The sequence below is a fragment of the Monodelphis domestica genome, chromosome 1 (genome assembly GCF_027887165.1).
Source record: "Monodelphis domestica isolate mMonDom1 chromosome 1, mMonDom1.pri, whole genome shotgun sequence".
Classification (NCBI taxonomy): domain Eukaryota; kingdom Metazoa; phylum Chordata; class Mammalia; order Didelphimorphia; family Didelphidae; genus Monodelphis; species Monodelphis domestica.
This window is the reverse complement of record NC_077227.1, coordinates 759266079-759292426: the sequence shown is the minus strand read 5'-3', so window position 1 is coordinate 759292426 and position 26348 is coordinate 759266079. Positions and strand designations below refer to the sequence as shown.

Below are 26348 nucleotides of genomic sequence, written 5' to 3'. Positions count from 1 at the left end.
CCCAGGCCTGCAGGCCCAAAGGCTCGGCCGGGGAGCCCTGCTTGGGGCGAGGAGGGGCCGCCGGCCCCCCCCCTCAGACCCCGCCCAGCCCGAGGGGCAGAGCAGGAAGTGAGGCCCCCCCGCCAGAACTTGTGTAGTGCCTCCAAAGGGCGGGGCTCCCCTCGTCTCCCGCGCGCGCTCTCGGGGGGGGGGGGGGGGGTGCGAAGCCCGGCCGGGAAGGCTCTGCTTGAGTGCGGCCTCTCGTTGTAGGTGGCCGACTACTTGGAGGTGATCAAGGAGCCCATGGACCTGTCCACCGTGCTCACCCGCATCGACAAGCACAGCTACCTGACGGCCAGGGACTTCCTGGGCGACGTCGACCTCATCTGCAACAACGCGCTGGAGTACAACCCGGACAAGGAGCCGGGAGGTAGGCCGGGGGGGCAGGCGGTGCGGGGGGGGGGCGGCAAGGTGATGGGGGGGGCAGGCGCCGCAGGGGGGTCCAGGTGAGGGGGGGGGCGTCCAGGTGACGGGGGGGCGGCAAGGTGATGGGGGGGTCCAGGTGACGGGGGGGGGCAGGCGCCGCGGGGGGGGGCGTCCAGGTGACGGGGGGGGGCGGAGGCAAGGTGATGGGGGGGGTCCAGGTGCCGCAGGAGGTCCAGGTGAGGGGGGGGGGCGTCCAGGTGACGGGGGGGCGGCAAGGTGATGGGGGGGGTCCAGGTGAGGGGGGGCAGGTGCCGCGGGGGGGTCCAGGTGTCTGTGAAGGAGCGGGCGGGACCGCCCAGCTGAGAGGAAGCTGCCCGCCAGGGCCCGGCCCGTTGCCACCCGAACTGCCCTGGCGGCTTCTGCTTTGGACCTTCCGGCCAGACGCCCAGTGCGCTGCCTCGCTCTCCGGACCGTGGGGCGCCACCCCGGGGTCTCCTTCCTCCCGGGCGCAGGCCGCCGCCATGTCCCCGGCGCTCCAGGAACAGCAGCACCCTGGAGGAAGTCACGCTTGCCCTCGGGCACGGGACTGGGACTACAGTGTGTGTGGGAGAGAGGGGAAGTGGGCCAGCACTTATTGAGTGCCTGCTGTATGCCGAGCCCTCCTCGGCCTGCCCACCTGCGCGCAGAAGGCGCCGGGGGCTGCCGGGGCGGGGGGAGCCCCTTGTGTGGGCTCGGGCCGCGGGGGCTGCCCCTGGGGGTCTGGAGGGCGTCAGCCGGCCCCGGCCAGGGCCTTCGTCGGAGGATCTGGTGGGTTTCTCGTCCTTGCCCCCCCGGTGCCCCAGGGCGCGAGATCCGGGCTGACCACGGCCGGAAAGGGGCCGTCCTGTCCGGGGGCCCAGCAGAGCGTCCTCCGGCCAGTGGGGCTTGCCCTGGCCTTGGCCCTGGGGACCCCGAGACGGGCACAAGTCCAGGATGAGGCCCAGCTGGTGGTCGTCACCCGGCCCCGGCAGCAGCGCCTGGTGGGCCATCCTTGCCCCCGAGAGCGGGGAGCCTCCGCCCGGCTCGGTGACCCCCCAAGCAGTCTGCTGACCGTCCGCGTGCCCTTCGCAGATAAGATCATCCGGCACAGGGCTGCACGCTCAAGGACACGGCGCACGCCATCATCGCCGCCGAGCTCGACCCCGACTTCAACAAGCTGTGTGAGGAGATCAAGGAGGCGCGGAGGAAAAGAGGTGAGGCCGGGGCTGGGGGAGCTGGGGGAGGGGGGCTGGGGGAGGGGCTGGGCATGGCCGGGGCTGGGGGAGGGGGGCTGGGCGTGGCCGGGGCTGGGGGAGGGGCTGGGCATGGCTGGGGCTGGGGAGGGGGCTGGGCGTGGCCCGGGGGAGGGGGCTGGGCGTGGCCAGGGCTCCTGTGGCCCAGCGGCTGCTCTGTTGGCAGGCTTCCCCGTGACTGCAGAACAGCTCAGCCCTCCCAGCGTGCTGGCCCGCAGGGCAGAGGCGAGGGCGGATGAGGCGTTTCGCAGCAAGCAGAGACACCCTGTGGACGCCTGGCACCACCCTGCTAACAAATGTGCCTGTGAGTCCCGGGCAGGGCCGGGTGGGCCGGGTGGCCCGGAGCCCCTCCTCCCTCGGCCCTCTGGGAAGCCTCGCTCTCGCCAGCAGATGGCGCACGGAGCTCGCCCATTCCCAGGCTCGTCCCCACCTCTTGTCATGGATGCCACATTTGCCCCCAGACATGGGGGGGGTGGAGCCCGCGGGCTCTTCAGTCTTCCTCATGCCTTGGAGCTTCAGGTGCACCCCAGAGGCCCTGCTCTGGCCTCCCCGCCCTGGAGGCCCCCCCCCCCCCCCCCGAGGCCCCATCCCAGAGGCCCCCCTCCCCCCTGCCCTGGAGGCCCCCCCCTGCAGGCCCCATCCCGGAGGCCCCCCCCAGGCCCCGCCCTGGGGGCCCCCCTCCCCCCCCCATCCTGGAGGCTCCCCTCCCCCCACCCTGGAGGCCCCCCCCCACAGGCCCCACCCTGGAGGCCCCACTCTGGCCACCCCGCTCTGGAGGCCCCCCCTCCCCCTGGAGGCCCCCCCCATCCTGGAGGCTCCCCTCCCCCCACCCTGGAGGCCCCCCCACAGGCCCCACCCTGGAGGCCCCGCTCTGGCCACCCCGCTCTGGAGGCCCCCCCTCTCTGGAGGCCCCCCTCCCTCCCCCTGGAGGCTCCCCTCCCCCCACCCTGGAGGCCCCGCTCTGGAGGCCCCCCCTCTCTGGAGGCCCCCCTCCCTCCCCTGGAGGCCCTCCCTCCCTCCCCCTGGACGCCCCCCTCCCTCCCCTGAAGGCCCCCCTCCCTCCCCCTGGAGGCTCCCCTCCCCCCATCCCGGAGGGCACCCCCCCGGCCCCGCCCTGGCCGCCCTCGGGGGCTCCCGAGCGCCAGGCTGACCCGTCGGCTCTCTCCTCTGTCTGTGAACCAGTTCGAGTGCGGAGGAAGTCGAGGCGGCGCTCTCAGTGGGGCAAAGGCATCATCAAGAAGCGGAAGGCCAACAACCTGAAGAAGGACGAGGACGACGGCAAGTTTGCCGACGACGACAGCCCGGCGGCGGGGCCGATGGCGGGGCCGGCGGCGGCGGCGGCGGCGGCGGCGAAGCTGCTCGAGAACGGCGAGTTCGAAGCGGGCCCCGACGGCCCCGAGGAGAACGGGGAGGAGACGGGCGACCTGTCCATGACCAACGACGAGTCGTCCTGCGACGTCATGGACCTGGAGCCCGAGCCCCGGCTCCACAACGGCCCCCGGGCCAAGGACAGCCACTTCGCCTCCACCGAGGAGGAGAGCTCCAACGAGTCCTTGCTGGCCAACAGCAGCGGCCTCTCCCTGAAGGCGGAGCGGCCGCCCCAAGAGGAGCCCTTCGCCAAAGCCCAGGCCTGCCTCAACGGCGAGGCCTCCGCCGTCGACAGCCCCGGGAGCCCCAGGGGCCCGGCCGGCGCTGCCCCCGAGGACCGCGCGGCCCTCCGAGGGGAGGATCCGGCCAGAGGAAAGCCAGAGGCGCCCCAGGACACCGAGGCCCCCCAGGACGCCGGCGACGAGAAGGGGGAGCAGAGCCCGGACCCCGAGGGCAAAGACGCAGAGCCTGATAAAGAAGGTACGGCTGCCCCCCGGGCCTCCCCTCGGAAGCCCTAGAGGGGGTGGGCCTGTGGCGATCTTGGGGGCAGGAAGCATTGGTCAGGGGGCGTCTGCTCAGCCCTGCGAGGCTTTAGGGGCCTCTGGAGACCGAGCCGCCCCTTTGGGCCAGCTTGGCGGGCTGTGAAATGGGCTCGTCTGGAGGAAGGGAGGGAGAAGCCTGCTCCTGCCCAGGGGCTCCCGTTGGAAGGCAGGGGAGCGGCTGCGAGGGCCCAAGGTTCCCGGAGACCCCGGGGATCACGAGTGGCTTCTCTCCAGCCGATGCCGGGGAGCTGGGATCAGGGAAAGCAGAACGGGGGGCGAGTGCCAGGGAGGACCAGTGCAGGGTGTCCTGGGGAGGGACGCGTCTGAGCTGCCGTGACTGGCCCGGGGGGCGGGAGGCAGGCCGCGGACTTCCCTCTCCCCTTTGGCTTTCGGCACCTGCTAAGCAGTGCTTTCTCGATGCCCCTTCAGGGGCGGAAGGGCCTAGAATTTATTTCTGTTAGTTTTGGGCTATTCGAGGGGAGAAAGGTTTGGTCCCAAAGGATCTCACTCCTCCCTGGTGGGACTCGGGTTAGCATCCGGGACCAAGCACAGGAAGACGGCCCCAGGGGGAGGCCCCCAGCTGGGGGTGGCGGTGCCCAGGGCCAGTGGGGAGGCTTGAGGGCACCTGCGGTTCATGAGGGGCAAAAGGCCTCCAGGGGCCGTTCCTTCCCGTCCGCCCTTTGCTGGTCGTGTGGCCAAGTTCCCATTGAACCAGCTTCCTGGATCATAGATTTGGAAAGGACTTTGGACTTCATTTTCTCCAAGGCTCTCGTATTACAGATGAGGAAACTGAGGCCCAGGGTGTGGAGCTGGAATTTCAACCGAGGCAGACCTTTCTGACCCCAGCCGGAGGGCCATTTGCCATGCCCTGCACTGTCCCTGCCCTGGACTTTGTGGGCACCAGAGAGCCCTGGCATGGGGGAGTTCATTCAGCCGTAGGACAAGGCTCCTCCCTCCTTTGCTCCCTGTCTGGGGCCCAGCTTTCTGCGGTCATTCACGTGGAGCTCTTCTTTTCTTGGAGGGGCCTCACGATATCCCTGAGACGACACAGTCACTGCTGCCAGCTCGGTGCCCACCTTCCCTTTTTGTTTCCACTTCCTCGTAGGTGCCGCTCGGGGAAAGAGATGTCGTAAGTTTGTCTTGGAGCCGTCTCGCACAACGGGCCTGGACCTGGTGCCGGAGGAACCCTTGGAGCCCGTCCCCCCCCTGGTAGTGGACCACGAACGGCTGAAGGTGAGTGTGGGCCCCGGAAGGCATCTCGGGGGTGGCCACCTCAGTGACCCCAGGAGACACCCCCACTCCCCTCCCTGTTTTCATAGAAACTGCTGGATCTGCTGGTCAAGAGAAGCAACAACCTGGCCGTGGATCAGCTCGAGAGGCTGTACTCCCTCCTCAGTCAGTGCATCTACCGACACCGCAAAGACTACGACAAGTCCCGCCTCGTGGAGGTAAGGGCAGTCCAGTCCTCCAGCTGTGGGCGGGGCTGAGGGGCTTCTTTCTTTCAGAGAAGAGAGCCTTGAGCTTCCTCAGGGCTTTCCAGGCTTTTGTCACATTTGCCCAAGAAGGAAGCGTTCCGGTGTCCTTCTGGAGACCTTGGCAACAGGATGCAGGCACCACAGCTGCTCTGTGTCGCAGAACTCCTATGGACATGGGAACATGCCCAGAATAGACGTGGGATTGGGGGTCTTGGCAAGGAAGTGTGGCATAACTTCTTTTTCTTTTAATTTGGAAAATTTTATTTAATTAATTGATTTAGACTATTTTTCCATGGTTCCATGATTCATGTTCTTTCCCTCCCCTCCCCCCACCTCCCTCCTGTAGCCAATGTGCAATTCCACTGGGTATTACATGTGTCACTGATCTAGATGGAATCCTATCCCCATCATCCCATGTGATCGGGCAGTTGTTTTTCTTCTCTTGTTTCTGCTCCCACAGTTCTTCCTCTGGATGTGGATACTTTCTTTCCCATAAGTCCCTCAGGATTGGCCTGGGTCATTGCATTGCTGCTAGTAGCGAAGTCAGTTACATTCAGTTGTGCTACAATGTATCAGTCTCTGTGTACATTGTTCTCCTGGTTCTGCTCCTTTCACTTTGTATCAGTTCATGGAGGTCATCCCGGTTCACATGGAATCCCTCCAGTTCATCATTCCTTTGAGCACAATAGCATTCCATCCCCATCATATGCCACAATTTGTTCAGCCATTCCCCAATTGAAGGGCATCCCCTCATTTTCCAACTTTTTGCCACCACAAAGAGCGCAGCTATGAATGTTCTTGTACAAGTCTTTTTCCTTATTATCTCTTTGGGGTACAAACCCAGCAGTGCTGTGGCTGGATCAAAGGGCAGACATTCTTTTAGCGCCCTCTGGGCATAGTTCTGAATTGTGTGGCATCATTTCTAACCATGGGAATGCAATTAAGAGAAACTGGGTCTCCAAGCCATAAAGAAATAGGTTTATCCAGAGAGGATAAATAAAAAACCCAATAAAGCCAGACTTCTGGTCAAGACCAAAAAACCCCGAGCACTGGGAGAGACCTTCCTCTGTTCTCCAAAGAATGAGACTACTTTTATACCGGTACAAAAATAAGACAATAGTTCTAATCATCTAAAAACAGAGGCACGAGGACAACAAATACTTCTTATTGGTGGAAGAAGGCACTTGATAGACAAAGGGGAGTGGTGAGCCTGAAGGCCAAGTCCCAAGTTCAAGACCATGATTGCTGAGGGTGCCAGATGGAACAAATGTGAAGGGTGAGGCTGACATGAAGGTCGTGCGAGAGCAGTTATTCACTTAATCCAAACCCTTCATAGGCTCAAATGATCACAAACCTGTTACGATACCACGAGTTACTTTATCTTAAAATCACAATTATGATTCATCCAGAACTATTGCCACCCTTCAGATCTAATCCTCACGTGAGGGCGTTAGGGAGTTCCTCTCACAGAAGGCAAAAGGGACGGCTCGGCTCGGCTCGGCTCGGCTCGCAGTGAAATTTGTCGACTTCTTTGCTTGCCGTTTCCTCTGCCAGAGCCATCCTCAGGGGGCAGGAAAGTGGAGGGAAAGGCCTGTGGGGCACGTTTAGCAGCCTTTCACCTTGGGTGGGGCTGGAGGGGGGACACGGGCCATCACAGCAGCTTCCTGTCCTCATTGCCCCGAGTCTTCCATTGAACGACACACTCGGATCCAGAGCGCTTTGTGCCCTCCCAGGGGAGGTGCCTCTGCAGGGCCATCTGAGAGGGGGGAGGAGAGGGCTTTGTGGTCTTTCTTGGTGCCACATTTCTCTGAAGCTGGGACTTTTCTGGGGGGCAGAGAAAGGTGGGATCCGTCGACACCTCCTCTTGGGCCGGGCCTGGAGGAAGTCGGGACTGGGCGGTTGTGGCCGGAGGGACGGCCGGGAGGTTGAAGGGAAGGGAGGAAGGAAGATGCACGAGTGAAGGGAAACTGGATGGAGGGATGCGTGTTGGTAGATGAGAGATGGAGAGAGGGAAGGGAGGGGGGACGGAGGGACGGGCGCCCGTGGGGTGACGCGCTGCTTTCTCCCCTGCAGGAGATGGAAAGGACCGTCCATCTGTTTGAGACGTTCCTCTGAGGTCGCTCGGAGCGTGCGGGCGGCCCTCCCCGGCTCTCCTCCTCTCTCCGTGCTGCTCGCGAGGACGGGCGGGCAGCCTTCTCTGAGCCATTCACTTCGTGATCGCACCAAGCCTGTGTGGAGCCTCGGTCTGGGCCCAAGCGCTCGCTCCCTCTGCCCCCTGTTGCATTTGGTGCTATTGTCTCAGGTACCTGAAACCAGCCAGCCTACAAGAACCAAACCGATCTTCGGCACGTGCTGTATTTTCCACAGACAGACGACGACGTCACCGCGTGGAGATCTTGGTGCTACAGAATCGCTCGCCCCTCCCCCGCCCGCGCGCCCTCTTGTCTCCTTCCCATTTGCTACGGGGTGTTCTGGTGGGTGGGATGCTGGGGAAGCAGGACGGGACGAGAAGAGGCTCTCCGACCGCCTTTCATGTGCCTTTTATTCATTGGAGAAAGAGAAGGTTACGGCCGCCGGGCGGAGCGCCAGAGCCCCCCCCCTCACCAAAATGGCGGCCGCACGGCCCGTCGGGTCTGTCCCTTCCAGAAACGTTCCGTTGGGAAAAGCGGGCCAAAGGGGCCGAGCCCTCGGCAGCCACACGGCTCGGGCCTCTGCCGTTCCGTCCCGCTCGCTGTGTCCAGGCACAACCAGTATTAATCAGAAACCGACCCTCCCCGGAGCTCCCCGAATCGGCAGAGGCGCGGGCGGTCCGGAGCCCAGGAAAGCCCGACGACGTCACGTCCTCCTTCGTCAGCGTCCTTCCCACAGGTGCAGCTTCCCCCTATATGCAACACTCGGTGCGTTCGGGCTTGTGGCGGCGACGCGTTTTGTAGCCCCACCGACAGTGTTTACAGAGCCGGCTGCGCTCTGCCGCCGCCCGCCCGCCCGCCCGTCGGCGCCTCGTCCCCCCGAGACGCCGCCCCTCGTTTCCTTAATGCCGATTCCTAAGAGACTGACTTTGTAGCATTCGCAGCTCGAGGTGCGCCCCGCGTCCAAGCACTGTACTTCGTCGGCGGCTCCCGGGGGACCTTCGCGCTTCCTCTGGGCCTCGTCAGCACCGTCCCGCGGCCGACCTCCCGTCTGACCCGTCGCTTTTTGTACTTTGATGACGATTGTTACAGACTTTGAAGATTTGATGAAATAAAATGTAGCAGCTTTTTGTAGCAAGTTTCTGGTAAAAGGGTTTTGGCAAGTCTCAGGTTCTTGCTGCAGCGCGTTGTGGAGCCTCCATTCCCGTTTCACCAATTCAGAAGCGTCCCGTCCGGTGACAGCCACGCTGGGGACGGGCGGACAGACGGACGGACACGGTTCGGCGCTGAAGACTTTCGCCACCAGTGAGTGAGCCTGACGAGCACGACGACGCTTCCGAAAGATCGACTTCCTTCGGTTTTTGTTTTGAGCCTCCCCTGGAGAGGGCAGGACGGGAACGGCGCTCGAGCACCCCCGCCGGGCGCGTGACGCCCCTCAGGTCAGGCGCCAAGCGCGCGCCCGCCAGCTTTCCTTCGTGAGCTTCGCTTTCATCCGGCAAAGGCTCTGTGCGAACTGACCTGCTCCGGCTTCCTCTTGGGAACGTTCCGCGTGCCGAGCGCGCTCTGGGCGCCCACGTTCCGATCTCTCCTGGCATTCGTTTGGTTGTTGCGTCCTTTGTATCGTTCCTTGATTTGGTTTCTCACACGCCAATGCATTTAGGTTCACGGGGGGTCGTGCGCGTACCTTGTCTTCCCGCTCCTCCATTCAGTTGGCCCGTCGGCCTTCTTCAGCGCGTTCCGAGCAGGATTCCGACGTGTGACCGCCAAGTGCGCTCGAGTCGGGGCTCGGCCCTGCATCTCCCTCTTCTCTCCGTTGGCTCATCCGGACTCTGGGCGCCCCGTCGTGGCTTTCGTTCCTGTCGCGTCTGCTCGGCCCGGAGCCGGCCTCCTCCGGGAAGGCCTGCTGGATTCTCTCGTTCGATTTGCAATTGTGTTCGATTGGTGTCTGCATTTGAACTTGCTTTTGCATTAGTTTGAAGTAAATTATTTAATTTTTGAAACTTCTGGAATTTTGAACATTTACTGTAATTTGTAATATACCTGCTGTGAAATACTTGAATAAAGAGGATAAGAAAAACCCAGCCGGAGCCCAGTTCGAGGAATGATTGTCTCCCGGGCGGGGGGGGAGGGGGGGTTAGTAACCCGCATCCACAGCGTGTGTGTGTGCGTGTGCGTGTGTGTGTGTGTGTGTGTGTGTGTGTGCTGAGGCAGAAGAGCCCTGAGGGTGAAGGAACGTGACCGGGCCAGATTTGAACCCAGGACCTCCCGTCTCTGGGCCTGGCTCTAACCCCTGGGCTAGCACTTTGCAACATCCCCAGGAGGTCAGGGCTATTGTGAGCCCCATGTGACAGGCCCAGCCAGCCGTGGGTCCGATTGGACCTCGAACTCGGACTGTTGCAGGATGGTTCACGGGGCCGCTGCCTGCCTCCCTCCCCTTCCCTCCACGAGTCTCCGGGGTCTGGAGGCTGGGGCCCTGCATGGCCCGTGTTCTCTGGAGGCCGTCGTGCCAGCCACAGCGGCTTCTCCTGCACGGAGCTTTAGGCCGGCCAGAAGCGTCCTCCCCCGATGGGGGGTGTCTGGCCTCTGCCCTTCCGCTCAGGAGCCAACCCGCCCCGAGTCTTCCCCCCAGGCGGAGCCTCGGCCTCCCTCCTGTCACCCTTGGGCACTCCTCGGACGATCTCTGGGGTGCTCCCGGCCCGCCCGCAGGGTCGTCTTTGCTCCGAATGGCTGCCTGGGCCTCTCCCACTTCCCACCATCCCCATTCTCCGCTGGGGTGAGGGAAAGGCAAGGCGGACTGACAAAGCCATCGGTGGCTGAGGAGGGGGCGGGGAGGGGGCCTCCTCCAGGGCCCCGATGGCTGGCTCAGGGACTCCCAGACTGAGGAAGCCCCAGGGCCCAGCCCTGGCTGTCTAGAAGGCCGAGGGCTTCGCTTCCTGGGAGAATGCTCCCCGAGGCGGCTCCGGGCGGCCCGTCGGGGCACCAGGCCGAGCATGGCCCCTGGGCACTTGGCCAGCCTCCGGGCCGCGGTCCGGAGATGCTGGGAAAAGGAGGCCCATCTCTCGGCTCATGTCCTGGTGCTTTTCGCCTCGGGCCGCCACTCTCCCTCCGCCCTGAAGTGGGGAGCTGCTGCCCACCGTCCCTTCTTCCCTTATTTATAATAGGGAAGGGGGCCTTGTCTCCAGGGCTCTCCTTTTGGCTTTGTCCTCACCAGGAGGAAGGTGCGAGTTCAGATCCCAGAAACCTGAAAGGAGGCAGCAAGGGGCCTGGAGAAGGCCCTGCCCAGCTGCCCTGGTCCAGAGGACGACCTCCTGAGCTCCCCAAAGCCCCGCAAACACCCCCCCTCGGGGATATTTGGCTTCAATCCTGGAAAATGGGTGGAAGAAGGGGAAGAGGACAGAGGCTGCGGGTGCCAGGCTGGTGCCAGGCTTGGGGTTGGGGTCCACTTGTGGCCATCCTCTGCTGCAGGAGCGGGGGCTCTTTCGCCTTGTTACCAATGACTCATCTTCTGGCATTCTGTAACAGAGCCAGGCTCGTGGCATCCGCCAGCAGCAGCACAAGCAGGCCTGCTTGCTCCCTACCACCTGCTCACCTGTCTACTACCTGCCTGCCAGTGAAGGCGGTCCTTACCTCTCTTCCAGGCTCAGTGCCTCCACCTGACTATGCTCTCCCAAGGACATTCCTGATGCTCTCCCCCTTGCTTTCTGCTCTCTCTCGGGGCTGCCCCACACCCGGGCCCTTGTGGCACCCCGAATCCCTGGCTAAGAGGAAACCAGCTCTTCTCAACCCCCATTTCCCTGCTCTCTTTCACCCGGTGCCTGGAAGGAAGGAGCCAAGTCCCTGAGCAAGTGAAGCATCCCTAGGGTTCCAATGAGGGCAACAATGCACACAGCAGGCTTCAGCTGCAAATGGGCCTGCATTCAGGAAGACCTGAATTCAAGCCCAGCCTCCTCCGATCCTGGCCAGCAGCACTTCACCTCTGCTTGCCTCATCTGTGAAATGGGGGCAATAGGAGTGCCCACCTCCCTGGGGCTTTCTGAGGATCACTGGAGATGTTAAGTACAAAGGGCCGGCCTAATGGAGGCACCTCCCTTCCCAAGGCCCTGGACCTTAAGGCAAGGAGGCAAAGCAGATGCTCCTGCTCCATTTCTGGTGCCTTTTCCTCAGATCAGTCTGTCTCTTGGAGCCAAGAATTTTGGAGAAAAGGATCCTCTGTAGCAATGGCCGAGTGTCCAGGCTGCACGTCCCCAGGATGACGGTGTGTCCAGTAGGGTCCGAAGGGAGCTAGTGCTCAAGGCGATCTTGTGGTTCGACTTGCCCAGCATGGGCTGTGCCTGCTTGCAGCTCCCAGGTAGGCTGTCCTCTAGCCTTTCCCGTGGAAGTGAGACAGGCGAGGGAGTGGATACCCCCCTTCCTGGGATCTTGTGTTTATGTCTTCTGGTGGCAGCTTGGGGGGAGGCCCCTCCCCTCAATAACTTATTTCCAAGAATCTTGAGCTCGGCATTCTGGACTTCCCCCTTCAGGAGACGCTCCACTCCCAAGGCCTTGGTCCTCATTGCCACTCCACCCACTGTCCACCCTGAAGCTTCTTCCTCTTGCCCTGGAGACTGTAATGAGTAATGAGGCTTTGGCGCATACCCAGATGGAGGCACCTGGGTGGGAGACAATAGGGAGCTGGAACTAAGAGCAGACATTCCGTGCCAGCCTACCCTGGGACTGGGAGCAGCCTCTTTCTCATTGACTCCATAGCCAGAGCTGCTGTGATTCAGGCAACCTTTTTCCTGGGGCATTCAGAGAGGAAGTTTCCCTCACCTGGGCAGGAAAGGTCCCCTCTCCCCTTCTCCTTGGGCCACGTGGCCATAAAAAGTGGCTTTGGGGTTTGGGGCTTCTTGTGTTTCCCCTCTTCTAGGCTAGATGCAGAGTGGGACCTTGAACCATGGGGGCTTTGGAGCCTAGGATTCTGGGTATCCCTGACCAGGCCAGAGGGGCTTTGGACTTGGAAATGAGCACATTGATAAACTATGGATCTAGGCCCCACCCACCCCAGAGACAAGAGAGGGCATCTCCAGGAATCGGGGTGTTTTTCTGGATATGCCTTTGAAATGAGTATTTCTTTGTAAAAGCTAGTTAGTCCCACTGTTAAGTAGTTAAATAGAACTGTGGTGCTTGGATCCCTCAAACTGGAGGAATACAGGTGGTGGGGGCTTAAGCCAGTGACAGAGATGGGAGGCCAACAAACTCCTAAGCAAGGGTGGCAGAGAGGGCTCAGGGACTGACCACTCCTCTTCCTTTCTGTGTCCCTCTCATTTCGGTTATTTTGAACTCTTAAAGTGCTGGATTCATCTCTTGCAGGAATTCAGATTGTACGTATGCCCAAGCTGAGCTTTTCTGTGTGGCTTTGCTTGGAGCTGTTTTGGAGTTATTCCTTTTGAGTTTGTGTCTTGAATGGCCTTGTCATTCTAATGACTTCTAAGCGTGGGATTCTTTTTGTTTATGTGCTTGCCTATTTTTCCAGTCTCCTCCCTAACTTCAGACATTATATGAGACTTAGGCTCTGTACACTTTGGGAGGGAGTGTCTGGACTAGTTCTGTTCCTGCTTTCTTGGTGTTAGAGTGTTGTGTTCTTCTAGGCTCTCAGGGACAGCTCAGACTGGGCACCTGCAGTCTTTTAGTACTCCCAGAGTAGTTTGAGCTAAGACAAGGACTGATTTCTGCTCTCCCTGTGCAAGTTCTTGATCTGAGTTTGGCTCTAAGAAATAAGCCTGCCCGTTTGGAAGTCCAGTAGACTGCTGCTGGAGTTATTCACTGTTAGACACCTGGAAGGCTCCACTGTTCCAGAAGGTTAGAACTGTATGTTCCTCTTTGGCTTGGGATTTCTGCCCTGGTTGTTCCCTTGCAGGCTAGACGCTGGAACTGAGCACCTGCTCTGCTCCTGCTTGCTTCTAAACTTTCTCCTTGCTCTAGGGTGTAGGTATGAAGCCACTCCTCAGCCTGGAACCTCATTCCTAACTAAGTGTAAGCCCCCTCCTCAGACAACCCTAGGTCTCTGACCCAGACCTGGGTAGTAGGGATAGAATGACGCTTTGCATCTATTCCTGCCCTTGTACAAGAGTAAGCCTGTTGATGCTTGTTATCAGATCTCTTCTTGTGCTAATGCACAGTCCCTCTAGAGTACCCTTCATGGCCATTCTTGGCTAGACCTATCTTCAATGTCTATTGACCTGTTTCCCTATGCTAGTGTAGACTGGAAATAGGAGTCATTTTGTGTGTGTGTGTTTTTTTTTTATTAGATTTCCCAATCAGGACTTGATCTGATGCATTTTCTAGGTCTGTTTGAAGTAGTTCTTGGATAGAAGGGGAAGGGAATAAACATTTATCAAGTACCTACTATGTGTTAGGTACTGTGTTAAGCATTTTATTCTCATTTGATCTTTAAAACAACTCTTATGAGGGAGTTCTGTTATTATCTTGATTATACAGTTGAAGAAACTGAGGCAAATGGCGGTTAAGTGGCTTGCTCAGAGAATACCTTAGGAAGTATCTGAGGTTAAATTTGACCTGAGATCCTCCTGACTCCAGGCCCAGTGCCACTTGCCTTGGCTATATTTCCTCCTGCTAGTATGCCATCTTCCCATTCCCTCATTTTAATTCTACATGAATCTTTATGTTTCAGATGTTTCTTGTAAGCCACAGATTGTGGATTGAGTTTTTTCATTCAGTCTGCTATCCTTTGTTTTATGGGTGAATTTATTCCATTAACATTAACTGTTATGATTATTAATTATATTTCCCTCCATTGTATCTTCATATTTTTTTCCCATTTCCTCTTCGGCATCTCGTTATAAAGAGTAAAAAGATAAGAGGGAGAAAGAATGGAGTTGAGAATTGAAGTTATCTTTATATCTCTGTATCCCTCTGTCCCTCCTTTCCTCACCAAGAAGGTGCAGAGCCAGAGCCGTTTCCCCCCTTCCTTCCTCTTTTAATTGCCCCTTTATGAGCCGCCCTCCACAGTTAGGTTGTTTCCTCTCCTTGACTCAGTTCTCCTCCCCTCCATGCCTTAATGCCCTTCTTTGTGTGCATCTCATCTGTACAAAATAGCATTAATTTCTTTAAAAAATAAAACTTCTCTCGTCGAATCAGTCCTGTATTATTGGTTCAAGGCAGAAGAGCAGTAAAGGCTGGCTGATGAGTGTTACGTGACTTGCTAGGAAGTGTCTGGGGCCAAATTTGAACCTGGGACCTCACGTCTCTCTGGCTCTATCTCCTGAGCCACCCAGCTGCCCACTCCTCAGGTTTCTTCCTTTTGCCCGGCTTTTGTGGGCATCGCTGCCCTGTTCACTAGCAGGGACTCCTGCCACCCCTGGGTCCCTCCTGAAGCCTTGCCCATTGTGGGCACGAGGAATCCCCCCGGCTGTCAGGGAAGCCTTGGAGAGCCCTCCGGTGCGGCCACCCAGAGGTACTCAGGACTGGTGTGTGGGCTGCTGCGATCTGCTCCCTTGCCAAGCCCGCGGCTTGCCCTGTTCTGGGCTGTCTCCGTTGGCATCGCTGCTTGCTTTTGGCCACCTTCCCAAAGCCTCTCCTCCCGAGGCTGGCCCCAGAGCACAGAACCCGGCCGGAGGCCCGAACAGGCCCACCAAGGGCTCTTCCTGCCTCTGCTCCAAGAGCTCCAGGGGCTGCCGGGGGAAAGGGGTCTCGTCGTTCAGTTGTGGCAGGCGCCTCTGACTGCACGTTCTCTTGGCCACTCCCTTCTCCATCTCATTTTGACAGATAAGCAAACCGAGGCAGACAAAGTTAAATGACTTGCTCAAGATCACTCGAATTATTAGTTCTGAGTCCACCAGATCATTTGGCTGCCTGTCGGAGGCCCGAGTTCAAATCTTGCCTTTGATACTTAGACTTGCGTGACCTGGGCATCTGTAAACGATGGCTGGGACTCCGGGATCCTGTGGCCTCCCGGGACCTCAGCTTCCTCCTTTTTAAACGAAGGGGCTCCCGAGGCCCTGTCCAGCTCGTGACTCGGCCCAGCCCGGTTCAGTTTGCATCCACACCTTTGAGACCCATTGCTGTGTTGGCATTCGAAGCCACGGGGACTAGCTCTTCTTGGATTTTGTTTTGTACGGTTCAGTGGCTGGAATGGGGAATCCTTGAGTCTGAATCCAGCCGAGTTGTGAGTCATTTCACCTCTGCCTGCCTCAGTTTCCTTCCCTCTAAGATGGGAATAATGATCGCATGCACACGTCTCCCAGTGTTCTGTGAGCATCCAACGAAGAACTTGGAATATGTGGGTGAAGAGCTTTGCCTGGACTCCTCCTGTGCCTCCGGGGTGCTGGGTGGGAGTGTCCAGTCCCCTAGCGGAGGGCAGGCGGTGATGGGGGTCGGCTGGCTCCGGAGCCTCTTTATAAAGGTGGCTTTCCCCCCCTCTGCCCTCCAATCAGAGGGGCTGAGACAACGGAAGGCCCAAGCGGACCCCCCCATGATGGCGCCCCTGACAGGGCAGGACGAAGCAGGCGCCCAGCTGGAGGGAAGCTCGTTTCCCCCGAGATTGCCCTGATCTCACCCCCATCTGTCTCTTTCCTCTAGGGAGCCTGGCTCTAGCCATGTGCCCTCCCACCCCCAGGCTCTCGGTTTGTTAAAGCCCCTTGGGCCTGCCGCCGGGCCTGGAGTCAGGGAGACCTGAATTCAAATCCTGACTCGGCCGTCCTGGCTTCTCTCTGCCTTCAGTTTCTCTGGCTGTAAATGAGGATGAGGCTAGGCCTTGGGGTGGTTGTGAGGATGCAGTGAGGATCCAGAAAGCACTCATGGCAGCCTAGAGCGGGCTGGACCAGAACTGAACGGAGCAAGGGCCCTCGCCTCCCTGAACGCTGCACCCTCGGGCACTCCCCGAGCCCTATGTTGGCAGGGTCGAGCCTGGCGACATACATCGGATTCCTGCAGTGTGAGTGCCTGGCGTTTCTTTGTCTTAGGACCCCCCTCCCTCCCTCACTGCCCCTGTGAGGGCACCCCCAATCCTGTGGCCATGGGATGCTGGTCCCGGGATCCCGGGCTATCAGGAGGGAGGACGCTTGAGCCAGTCTGAGGACCTGGCTAGGATTGGGGCTCCCTGTGGGGTCCAGCGCGGGTCCCCAGCTGCTCTCTGACTCAGCTTCCCCATCTAGAACATGAGGAGTTGGACTTGATGACTCTGGGCTTATGCTTTGGGCATCTCTGCCTGGGTAATTTTGTGCCCGTAGACTCCAAGGTTCCCAATGCCCATTCTGCAGAGGTCCCACCCAGTGCTCACCAGCCCCTGGTAGCCAGATCCGGCTGATCTGTGGCAAGGTGTACACGCCATGGCGGGGTGCGCATTCGTGATGCAGGCTGTGACCTCCAGGAGAGGAGAGGCCTTCTCCCAGCTTTCACTCTTCCTTGGGGTCTGGGCACGGAGCTGCTGGGGCCTTCGCGGCCAGGCCAGCGGGGGGTGCCCCGGGGTCCACTTTACAGACAGACAAGGAAACACGAGGCGGGTGACAAGGCCCAGAGGCAGCAGAGGCCAAGAACGCGCCAGGGCACGGGGAGTCTAGGTCTATAAATAGATTTATTACGGTATACCAAGAGCTACCCGATGGGCGCAGTTCTGTACAGTCCTGGCAGCTCCCAGAAGTTGCCAGCTTTGCTCCAGTGTGACGATGAGGAGAGGAGGGGGACTGGACACGTCGCCAGGCATCGCCTGCCCAGCGGGACGCCGGCTGCGCCCCGTGGCCTGGGCACCCGCGATGGCCGAGGACGGGTGGAGTTTCGTTGTGCTTATTACTTGAAAAAGAAAAGAATAAATAATCTCCCACATCGCCGCGTCACTGGGCTCCGGCAGCCGGGAGGGGGAGCCAGCCCGTGCGGTCAGGGGCTACATTCTGGGACCCGGGGGTGGGGGTGGGGGGCGCCCGGCTCTCGCTCTGGCCGTCCCCGTCCCGAGCTCTCCGTATATAGCTTTCCATATCAAAAATAGTCTCCTGCGCTCCGGGGATGGCCGATCCCCTGCCCCCGCCCCCGCAGCCGCCTCTCCAGGGGCCTCCCCACAAGGCACAGCTTCCTCGGGCTGCTGGGGCGTCGGGATTCCCTAGAATAAGGACGGGAGCAGCCCAGCATCTCCAATCTAAGTGTAGAAAAGGTAGTGGGATGGCCCCGTTGGGAGGACGCAGGGTCAGTCTGTTGCCCCAAGCCTCCCTCTACTTACCTCCTGCTCCTTTCAGCCTCCCCCCCCACTTTTGCTCTTGGAAAGGGGAAAGGTAGAGTGCAGACGGGACGGGAGAGAGCAGGCCCAAGTGCCTGTCCTCTGGCAGCCGGAATCTGCCGGGGAGGGGGGCTGGGCCGCCCCGTGGCTCCGCCCCCCAGCACCTCCGGGGCTGTCATCCCCCTGGCCTCCCCCGCCCAAGCTGGGCGCCTGAGATGGTGTGAAAACTTGAGTGGGCCTCCGGGGAGCGCCGGCACTTGAGCGGGTCGCCTCGACGTGGGAGAGGGAAGAGGCGGCGTCCACCCCGGCAAGTAAGAAAGGGAGTTTCTATTGCACCTGGGCTGGCGGGAGCCTCCCCGGCACGGAGCACCAGCCACGCCCCGGCTTCCCCGAAGGCCGGGCCATGTCCCTACATTCGGTGCAGAGAGTGCTCAGAGTCCGGCGGGGCTGCCTCGGGCGGCCCGGCCCGGCTCATCCGCTCTGGATGTACTTTTTAATCACGACGCAGCCGTGCCGGAACACGGGGCAGGGCATGTGCGGCAGGAGGCTCCACGTGTTGGTGGTCGGCTCGTAGGCCTCCATGTTGCCCAGGGCCGGCCCCTCGCTGCTGACGATGCCCCCCGTGGCGTAGATCTTGCCGTCCAGCACGACCGCGCTGTGGAGGAGAGCAGGGCGGGGAGGCGGTGAGCCCAGGAAGCCTCCCCGGCCGCAGGTTATCGCGTGACGCGGACCCTGTCCCCGGCCCTCCCCCAGCGGTCCCGCTCACCTGCAGAACTGGCGCGAGTGGTTCATGTTGGGCCCGGCCTTGATGCTGCCCTTGTCTGGGTCGTAGATGGTGGTGGCCCGGGCGTAGGCGCCCCCCAGGATGAAGATGAAGCCGTTGAGCGTGACGGCAGGGGCGTACTTGTTATCTGTCGCGCAGAAGCCCAGAGCCCGTGTCAGGGCCCCGGAGGGGCCTTCGGGACACCCCGTCCAAGCCCGACTTTACAGACGAGGACATGGAGGCCCAGAGGAGGTGCTGGAGGCCGAGGGCAGTCTGGCTCCCCAACCCTAACCGTGGCCCTCCTTTAATGGCACACGGGGAGCCCCTCCCACACCACAGCCCGGCTGACCGTTGCTCACCGATCATCGGGGACTCGATGAAACTCCACGTGTTGGTCTGTGGGATGTAGGACTGTAGCACCCCGGCGGCCCGGCCGGCCTCGTTCACCCCTCCAAACACGTAGATCTTGCCCCCACACACGGTAGCTGCAGCTGAATGCACGGCTTTGGGGAGCGGGGCCACCGTCTCCCACTGGTTGGTGATTGTGTCATATCTGTGGGCAGAACATGGGCTCCTGATCATGCCCAGGTCACGGGTAGTCAGGGAGGCAGGGCACAGGAGACAGTCTTGTCCTTCTAGTGCCCCCCCGTCCCCCCCAAGCTCCATGTTTTCCCTTGGATGTAGCAAGGTCCCCTGCTCGTCCTGCCCTTCACTCCCACATTCTCCTCCTCATTTCCACTCATAGCCCCCTTTTCCTCAGGTCTCAGTGCAGATTTCTGTCATCCTTTAGAGGCCCGGCTTGCGCTAAGGCCAGAGAGGGACGTGGCGGCATCTCCAAGAGCCCCTCTCGCAGGGATGAAGGCTGCACTTTCTACTCCTTCTCATTCTCGGAGAGCCCAACCGTGGTTCTGCAAAGCCTGTGGGGAAGCAGGATGCCCGGAGAGAAGATCCAGAAAAACTCCTGTCCTGTGCCTTATCTGGGCATCCTGAGGGGAAGGACTGGGAGGGCTGCATCCCCAGAAGTGACGAGTAGGCAGGGTCTTTCTCAGTTGTTACATTGTATCCAATTGTGCCTATGCTCCTTGGTTACATTGTTAATGAGGAGGATCCAGAGTAACTAGAAGAGGAGCTACAGGATATAGAGAGGGGAGGAGGAAAACTGCTTTGCTGAGGGGGATTTAAAGCACTAGGGTGATTCATCAAACAATTCACAGAGAGAGGTAACATTTGAGTCACTGGGAAGGGGGGGGGGGGGTCAGCCCCTCCCCCTCCCGACTGTCCTAGCACCTAGCCTGAGAATCAGGAAAATGACTCGAATGCAGGGGAGAGGGAGGTGCTGAGCCTATGCTGGTGCTTGTGCCAGTGCTGGCTGGTGCTCCTGCTGGTGCCAGCTCCATAGGAGGGGCTGTGCACTGCCTAACACCGAGGCCCTTTTTAGCAGGATTGGGACCGAGAAGCAGAGCACAGAAAGGACAGAATGGCTCGGGGAGGGGCAGAGGAGTTGCCCAAGTTTCACTTTGCTTCTGTTCTCTGGCTTGGAGAGGACAGACCACAAGAGGCTACCCAAGCCAGGGAACTAGGCTGAGGGCTCTTCGCTGGAGATCTGGGGCCTTTGTTGGGAGAAGGGCCCTCTCCATTGTCACTGACCTGGAACTGAAACCGAGCCGTTCTTCCAATGGTGAATTGCCTAAAACCCTTCCCTTCCGTCTTAGAATCAATACTGTGTACTGGTTCAAAGGCAGAAGAGTGCCACGGGCTGGACTTGCCCAGGGTTGCCCAGATAAAAAGTGCGTGAGGCCCTATTTGAACCCAGAACCTCCCGTCTCTAGGCCTGGCTCTCTAGTCACTCCTCCTCCAATTCTGAACCTAAACGCGTTCAAAGAAGCTTTCCAAAGCCGCAAAGGGGGCCGGGACGATCTGAACCGAGCAAATGGCTCCATCAGAGCGTTGGTCATCAGTGACTTCACGTCCATCTGGGAGGGCGCCTCCAGCAGAGGGGGGACCCTGGGGTGCTGCAGGCTCACAGTGAGACGAGGATGGCTGCTGAGGGAGTCCACTCTGACGCTCCTGCTGGGTGCCAGACCCTGGGGAGCTGAATGGGGCAAGAAGGGGCCCAGCCAGCCTCTGCCCTGCTGCCTCGGTTGTCGTTGGGCAGCAAGTGAGCGAGGGGGAGTTCTCGTGACGAGGAACCAACGTTTGAGAAGATTAAAAGAGCCGACACGAGCTGGGACAGGACGCCGGGTCTGGCCGCACGTGTTCCTCCGTGTCCCCCCGAATCTTTTCTCCGCGTGTTTATTACGGGCTGACAAATGGCCTCGAAGGGGAGGCGAGGCCGCCTGCTGCTACCCTGAGCCCCGCGGACCATCCTGGGGCGGGTGGGCGAGCACCTGGGCCAGGGCTCCCGAGCCACATGACGAAGCCCTTGGGGCAGGGACGGCTGAGCTTCATCTCGCAGCCAAACTATCAGCCGCCTTCTCAGGAGAGACCCCAGGGAAGACCCTGCACCAAGCTAGGAAGGATGTGTAGACCCGGGCAGGGGGCAGCCTGGCCTGCCTCGGAGACGTGGGACTCCACGGTGTGGGAGGGGGCCGAACGTGTGCTCTGCAGCTCCGGGGGGACTCCCGAGGGCCATGTGCAGTTCCCCACCTGGCCGAGCAGTAACAGCACCATGCTGAAGGGTCCCCAGAGCTCGGGCCTGCGGGGTCCAGAGCACACGCAAGCGATCACGGGCCCCACCTTCACGGGGGCCCCTGGCCGAGACCCTCGTCCACGGCGTATCCCTCCTGGCTTGCTCCTCGTTCCCTCGGGGAGCTCCAGCAGAGAGCGCCCGGCCTGCCCGGGATGCCACCGGCCCTCTCCCTCCCCTGCCTGCCTCGGCGCTTCCGTGCGTTTGGGCGTCCGTTCTGCCACCGCTCCGCGTCTTGTCGGCTGTGGCTCTGCGCTTCCCAAGGTGGATGGCGAGGGGGCTGCGACCCTGCGTGTGGCACGGCTCGTCTTCCCTGCGCTCACGCTGCCCCCTTTGCACCGGCTTTTCTTCCTCTTGAGCTCAGGCGGTTTTCAGCTTCCCCTGCGGGAGGCCTCCAGCTGGCTTCCTGCCCGTTTTCTTCCTCCTCAGAGCTCTCCCCTCTCACCGTGGCAAAGTCCTGTCGGCTCGTGCGGCCGCGGGGAACCGTCCGAGTGGCTCCTGGACCTGCTGGGCCAGCCGAGCCCCCTCCCGGGTGGTCTCTCTTGGCTCGGTCCCTGCCCTGCTCTCCAGAGGGCGGGGCTGTGCCTTCCACCAGGCAGCCTTCTTGCCCGGCTTGAGCCTGGCCCCAGGGACAACAGGCCACGCGTTCCCGGAGCGGCCCTCCCTCGTGCAAGGGATATTCCCATTGGGCACGGGTTCACCCAGGAAGCTCCAGGGGCAGAATTTGAACCCAAGTCTCGGCTCCTTTCTGTTTGTCTGAGGGCGGCGGGCAGTGCCACTGCGTCCCCCCCCGGAAAGAGTGTGGTGGATGGGGCTAGCACTGAAGCAAATGAGGAGAGAGGTGGAGCCGCCCTGCTTGGACTTCCCTGGGGAACCAGGGAGGGCTTCCTGGCAGAGGCGGCACAAGGGCTGGGATTTGAAGGAGTCAGAGGAGGGGGGCCAGAGATAGAAGCGGGGACGCCGATAGGTGGGGAGCAGCCACAAGGCCAGGTTGTTTTATGCCAGAGGTCAGGTTAGGGACGCCCGCCGCGCTGCTCAGGGCAGTGGAAGCAGGGAGGGCAGCCTGGAGGAGGAGCCTTGAAAAGGCTGGGCCTCCCCCGCTCCCCGCGGGCCCCTCACCTCTCCACGTGGTCCACGTTGCCGGCCACACCGAGGCCTCCCAGGGTGTAGATCTTGCCGTCGTACACCAGACTGTTGTGGCGGCACCGCGGGACGGTCATCCTGGACACCAGGTTCCAGTTGTCGAGCAGCGACATGTAACACCAGACGTCGGCCAGGGTCACCCCTGACTCCATTCCACCTGGAGGCGCGGCCGAGAGTGAGCGCGGGGGAGGGGGGTGTCGGGGCCTGACGGGGCCCCCCTCCCCCCCCAGCCCGGCGCGGCCCTCACCCGAGAGGTAGACGTTGTCCCCGGCGCTGACCACACTGAAGAACTCCCGGTCGTAGAAGGGCAGAGCGGCCAGCGGGTACCACTTGTTGTTCTGAGGGTTCCAGCACGTGACGGCGGCCAGTGACCGCTGGCTCATCCCCACCATCTGCCGGCCCCCAACCAGCACGATGACCTCAGCCACGCCTGCGGGGAGACGGGTCCCCGGAGCTCCAGGACGGCCCCCCCGACCCCGACCCCCGTCAGCATGGGGGGGAGGGGGGGAGAGAGACGGGGAGAGAGACAGAGACAGAGAGAGATGGAGAGAGAGAGAGACAGAGAGATAGAGAGAGACAGAGAGCCAGAGAGAGGGAGAGACAGAGAGAGAGAGACAGAGAGAGAGAGAGGGACAGAGAGAGAGAGAGAGAGAGAGAGAGAGACAGAGACAGAGACAGAGACAGAGAGAGACAGAGAGAGAGAGACAGAGAGAGAGAGAGGGACAGAGAGAGAGAGAGAGACAGAGAGAGAGAGACAGAGAGAGACAGAAAGAGAGATGGAGAGAGAGAGATGGACAGAGGCAGAGAGAGAGAGACAGAGACAGAGAGAGAGAGAGAGAGAGACAGAGACAGAGACAGACAGAGAGAGATGGAGAGAGACAGAGAGAGAGAGACAGAGAGAGACACAGAGAGAGAGAGAGACAGAGAGACAGAGAGAGAGACAGACAGAGAGAGATGGAGAGAGAGAGACAGAGAGAGATGGAGAGAGACAGAGACAGAGAGAGACACACAGAGACAGAGAGACACACAGAGAGACACAGAGACAGAGAGACAGAGACAGAGAGACACACAGAGAGACAGAGAGATAGACAGAGACAGAGAGAGATGGAGAGAGACAGAGACAGAGAGACACAGAGAGAGACAGAGACAGAGACACACAGAGAGACAGAGAGACACACAGAGAGAGAGAGACAGACAGAGAGACAGAGACAGAGAGACACAGAGACAGAGAGACACACAGACACAGAGACAGAGACACAGAGAGACAGAGAGAGACACAGAGAGAGAGAGAGACAGAGAGACAGAGAGAGAGACAGACAGAGAGAGATGGAGAGAGAGAGACAGAGAGAGATGGAGAGAGACAGAGACAGAGAGAGACACACAGAGACAGAGAGACACACAGAGAGACACAGAGACAGAGAGACAGAGACAGAGAGACACACAGAGAGACAGAGAGATAGACAGAGACAGAGAGAGATGGAGAGAGACAGAGACAGAGAGACACAGAGAGAGACAGAGACAGAGACACACAGAGAGACAGAGAGACACACAGAGAGAGAGAGACAGACAGAGAGACAGAGACAGAGAGACACAGAGACAGAGAGACACACAGACACAGAGACAGAGACACAGAGAGACAGAGAGAGAGACAGAGACAGAGAGATACACAGAGAGAGACAGAAAGAGATAGAGACAGAGACAGAGAGGCAGAGAGAGACAGAGAGAGAGATAGAGAGACAGACACACAGAGACACAGAGAGGCAGAGAGAGACAGACAGTAAGAGCTGAGCAAGTGAGCAGCAGGCGGCTCAGCAGATAGCGCCAGGCCTAGAGGAGGTTCCTCAGACACTTCCTGGCTGGGTGACCCTGGGCCAGTCACTTGACCCCAGTGATTCTAAGACAGACAGGGAGGGAGGGAGGGAGCGCCTGGCGTGCGCAGAGGCATGGCTGAGGCACAAGCCCGGCCAGAGGGCACCCCCCACCGCCCCCCGCCCGCCCTACCTGCTGAGAGCCGGGGCCTCGTGCGGGGCGTCTGCATCTCCTGACGGGCGTGAGGCAGCATGTGGTAGCGCTTGGCCTCGTTGACCAGGTCCCGGCAGGCCTCGGATGACTTGATGAGCTCCTCGTTGTCGACCACATTGAGCAGGTAGCTGGGGTGGATGAAGGGCAGCCGCACCACAGCCAGCAGCTCGGCGGCGTGCTAGGGAGGGAGAGAGGCCTCTGGCTAGGGCACAGCCCATGGTCTGGCCTCGGGAACCAGAGGGGGCCACAGACCGGAGGTTCTGGGTTCCAATCTGACCTCTGACACTTCCCAGCTGAGAGACCCTGGACAAGTCACTTGACCCCATGGCCTTGCCCTGGCCGATCCTCTGCCTGGGTTGCTGCCATGACAAGGCGAGGATTAAGAAGATAAAGAACCAAGAAAAGGGGCCCCGCTGGGCCGCCAGCTGCCCCTCACTCGCTCCTTTGCTGTGCTTCACAGACCGGGCGGTGGCTGCCGCCTCCGCGGCGCTCCCGGGCCAGCTGCTGCTCTCCAGTGTGGGTTGTCCTGGCTACGCTGGGGCGTCAGACGCTGAGCATTGTGGGATGAGAAGTGGCTGGAGCCGGCTCTCCCCACGGGCCAACGTGGAAGAACGGAGAGCGAACCCCCAAGGTGGGAGGAAATGCTCCCATTTCCGTTCTTGTTACTCTTCCGAAGTGAATGTCCCTTTGCAAAAGCTAATTGACAAACGGAACCGCAGTGCTGGGGGGGGCCACATCGTTGGATTGGGGGGTCAAGACAGTCACAACTGAGAAAAGAGACCCCCAAGCCCTCGTGGCCATCCAAGAGGCCCGAGTGGAGACGGGGCGAGGCCAGAGAGTACTTGCTGGGAATGGGCAGAGGGCCCAACAGCTAGAGCGAGCTGGAAAACCTTCATGCAGGAGGTGCCTCTGGAGAGGAACTTTCAAGGAAACCAGGCGCTCTGAGGGGCAGGCCAAGGGGAGGAGGGAGGACACTGCAGGCCTGGGCAAAGTCGAGAGGCGAGATGGAGTGCTGTGTGTGGATGAGGAACCACAAGGAGGCCAGGATGGCCAGACCTCAGAGGATGTAGCAAAGAGAATGTGTAGGGAAACCAGAAGATAAGAAGGGGCCAGGTGGGGAGAGCCAATCAATGTCCATCCAGGGGACATCTATGACTCAACATGTCCACAATGGAACACATGATCTTTCCTTCCTAACTTCCCCACCAAGTCCCCTGTTACTGTTGAGGGTACCCCCATCCTCCCAGACTGGCAGGCTCTCAATCCAGGAGTCATCCTGGGCTCCTCACTTTCTCTTCCTGGTCCCCCATATCCAATCTGTGGCCCAGGCCTGTTGATTTCACCTCTGCATATCCCTGCAGAAAGCATCTCTTGTTGATTTCACAGCCTTGACTTCTCAGATTTCACCCCTCCAATATCTCTTTTGTTGATTTTTGCCTTAACATGTCTTGTGATTTCACCTCTCCAAGCAGTATCTCTTGTTGATTTCACTTGTGCCAATTTTACCTCTAATATTTCTTGTCATGGCAACAGTAGCATGTCTGGTAGATTTCATCTCTATACCATCTCTTGTTGATTTTGTCTCCACAAAATCTCAATTTCACCTGTGTGTTGATTTCACCTCTACAGGTGGAAGATCTCTTGCTGATTTCATCTCTGACCATCCCCTGTTGATTTCACCTTGGTAATATCGCTAGTTAGTTTCTCCTATTCATCCTCTCTCCAATGTCACCCTCTTCTCTTCTGATACTGCTCCCACCCTGATGCAGACCACCATCGTGTCATGCCTAGATTACTGCAGTAGCTTCTGTTCAGGGTGGAGAGCTAAAAACATTTTTAAAAACCCTTACTTTCTGCCAGTAATAACTAGGGCAGAAGGGCAAGGGCTAGGCAGTCCCAGGGTCACCCAGCTGGGAAGTGTCTGAAGTCGGATTTGAACCCAAGTGCTCCTGACTAGGTCTATCCACGGAGTCACCCAGCTGCCTGTTTTTTGCCTTTGGATTCTCTGCCTGGCACAGTGGATGTTTAATCTGCTCGGTGCTGTGGTTGGTGATGATGATGCCAGCTTTGGCTTGGCTTTTTCAGCCACTTGTGAACATGGAGTGATTCCCGGATAAGGTGCCTGTCCATGGTAGGGTTAGCCTTGAGCCTCACCAGGGACCCACCCTAAGAATGTGGATGAAAAGGAAAGCCCTTCGCTGGAGCCCCTTCTCTACCCCTGGCTGAGCGAAGATGTTCCACAGTGGTTGCCCACACTTGGCCCTATCACAAATGCATATGGGGCTTCCCAGATGACTATTTAGGGGCAGCTTCACAGTGCCAGGACCTTTGGGGAAAATG

General features: G+C 59.8%; 2 protein-coding genes across 4 annotated transcripts in view; one reads left to right on the top strand and one right to left on the bottom strand.

Moving 5' to 3' along the window:
- The window catches only part of ATAD2B (ATPase family AAA domain containing 2B), a 44800-nt gene extending 35529 nt beyond the window's left edge, over window positions 1–9271 (top strand). Inside the window, 8 exon segments of the mRNA XM_056824902.1 lie at window positions 250–409; window positions 1516–1533; window positions 1536–1637; window positions 1843–1980; window positions 2859–3524; window positions 4692–4819; window positions 4906–5034; window positions 7135–9271. Of these exon segments, the coding sequence (XP_056680880.1) occupies window positions 250–409; window positions 1516–1533; window positions 1536–1637; window positions 1843–1980; window positions 2859–3524; window positions 4692–4819; window positions 4906–5034; window positions 7135–7176 (1383 nt within the window). The 3' untranslated portion in view covers window positions 7177–9271.
- Window positions 9272–16742: 7471 nt separating this feature from the next.
- The window catches only part of KLHL29 (kelch like family member 29), a 75948-nt gene continuing 66342 nt past the window's right edge, over window positions 16743–26348 (bottom strand). For 2 of the 3 annotated variants that reach the window (XM_056824778.1, XM_056824786.1), the window contains 6 exons: window positions 23988–24186; window positions 22234–22416; window positions 21963–22143; window positions 18517–18710; window positions 18161–18305; window positions 16743–18049 (listed from right to left, as the gene is read on the bottom strand). In XM_056824778.1, the coding sequence (XP_056680756.1) occupies window positions 17866–18049; window positions 18161–18305; window positions 18517–18710; window positions 21963–22143; window positions 22234–22416; window positions 23988–24186 (1086 nt within the window). In that variant the 3' untranslated portion in view covers window positions 16743–17865. Of the gene's footprint in view, window positions 18050–18160; window positions 18306–18516; window positions 18732–21962; window positions 22144–22233; window positions 22417–23987; window positions 24187–26348 lie in introns of all 3 variants that reach the window. The other variant, XM_056824788.1, reaches the window with a different exon arrangement.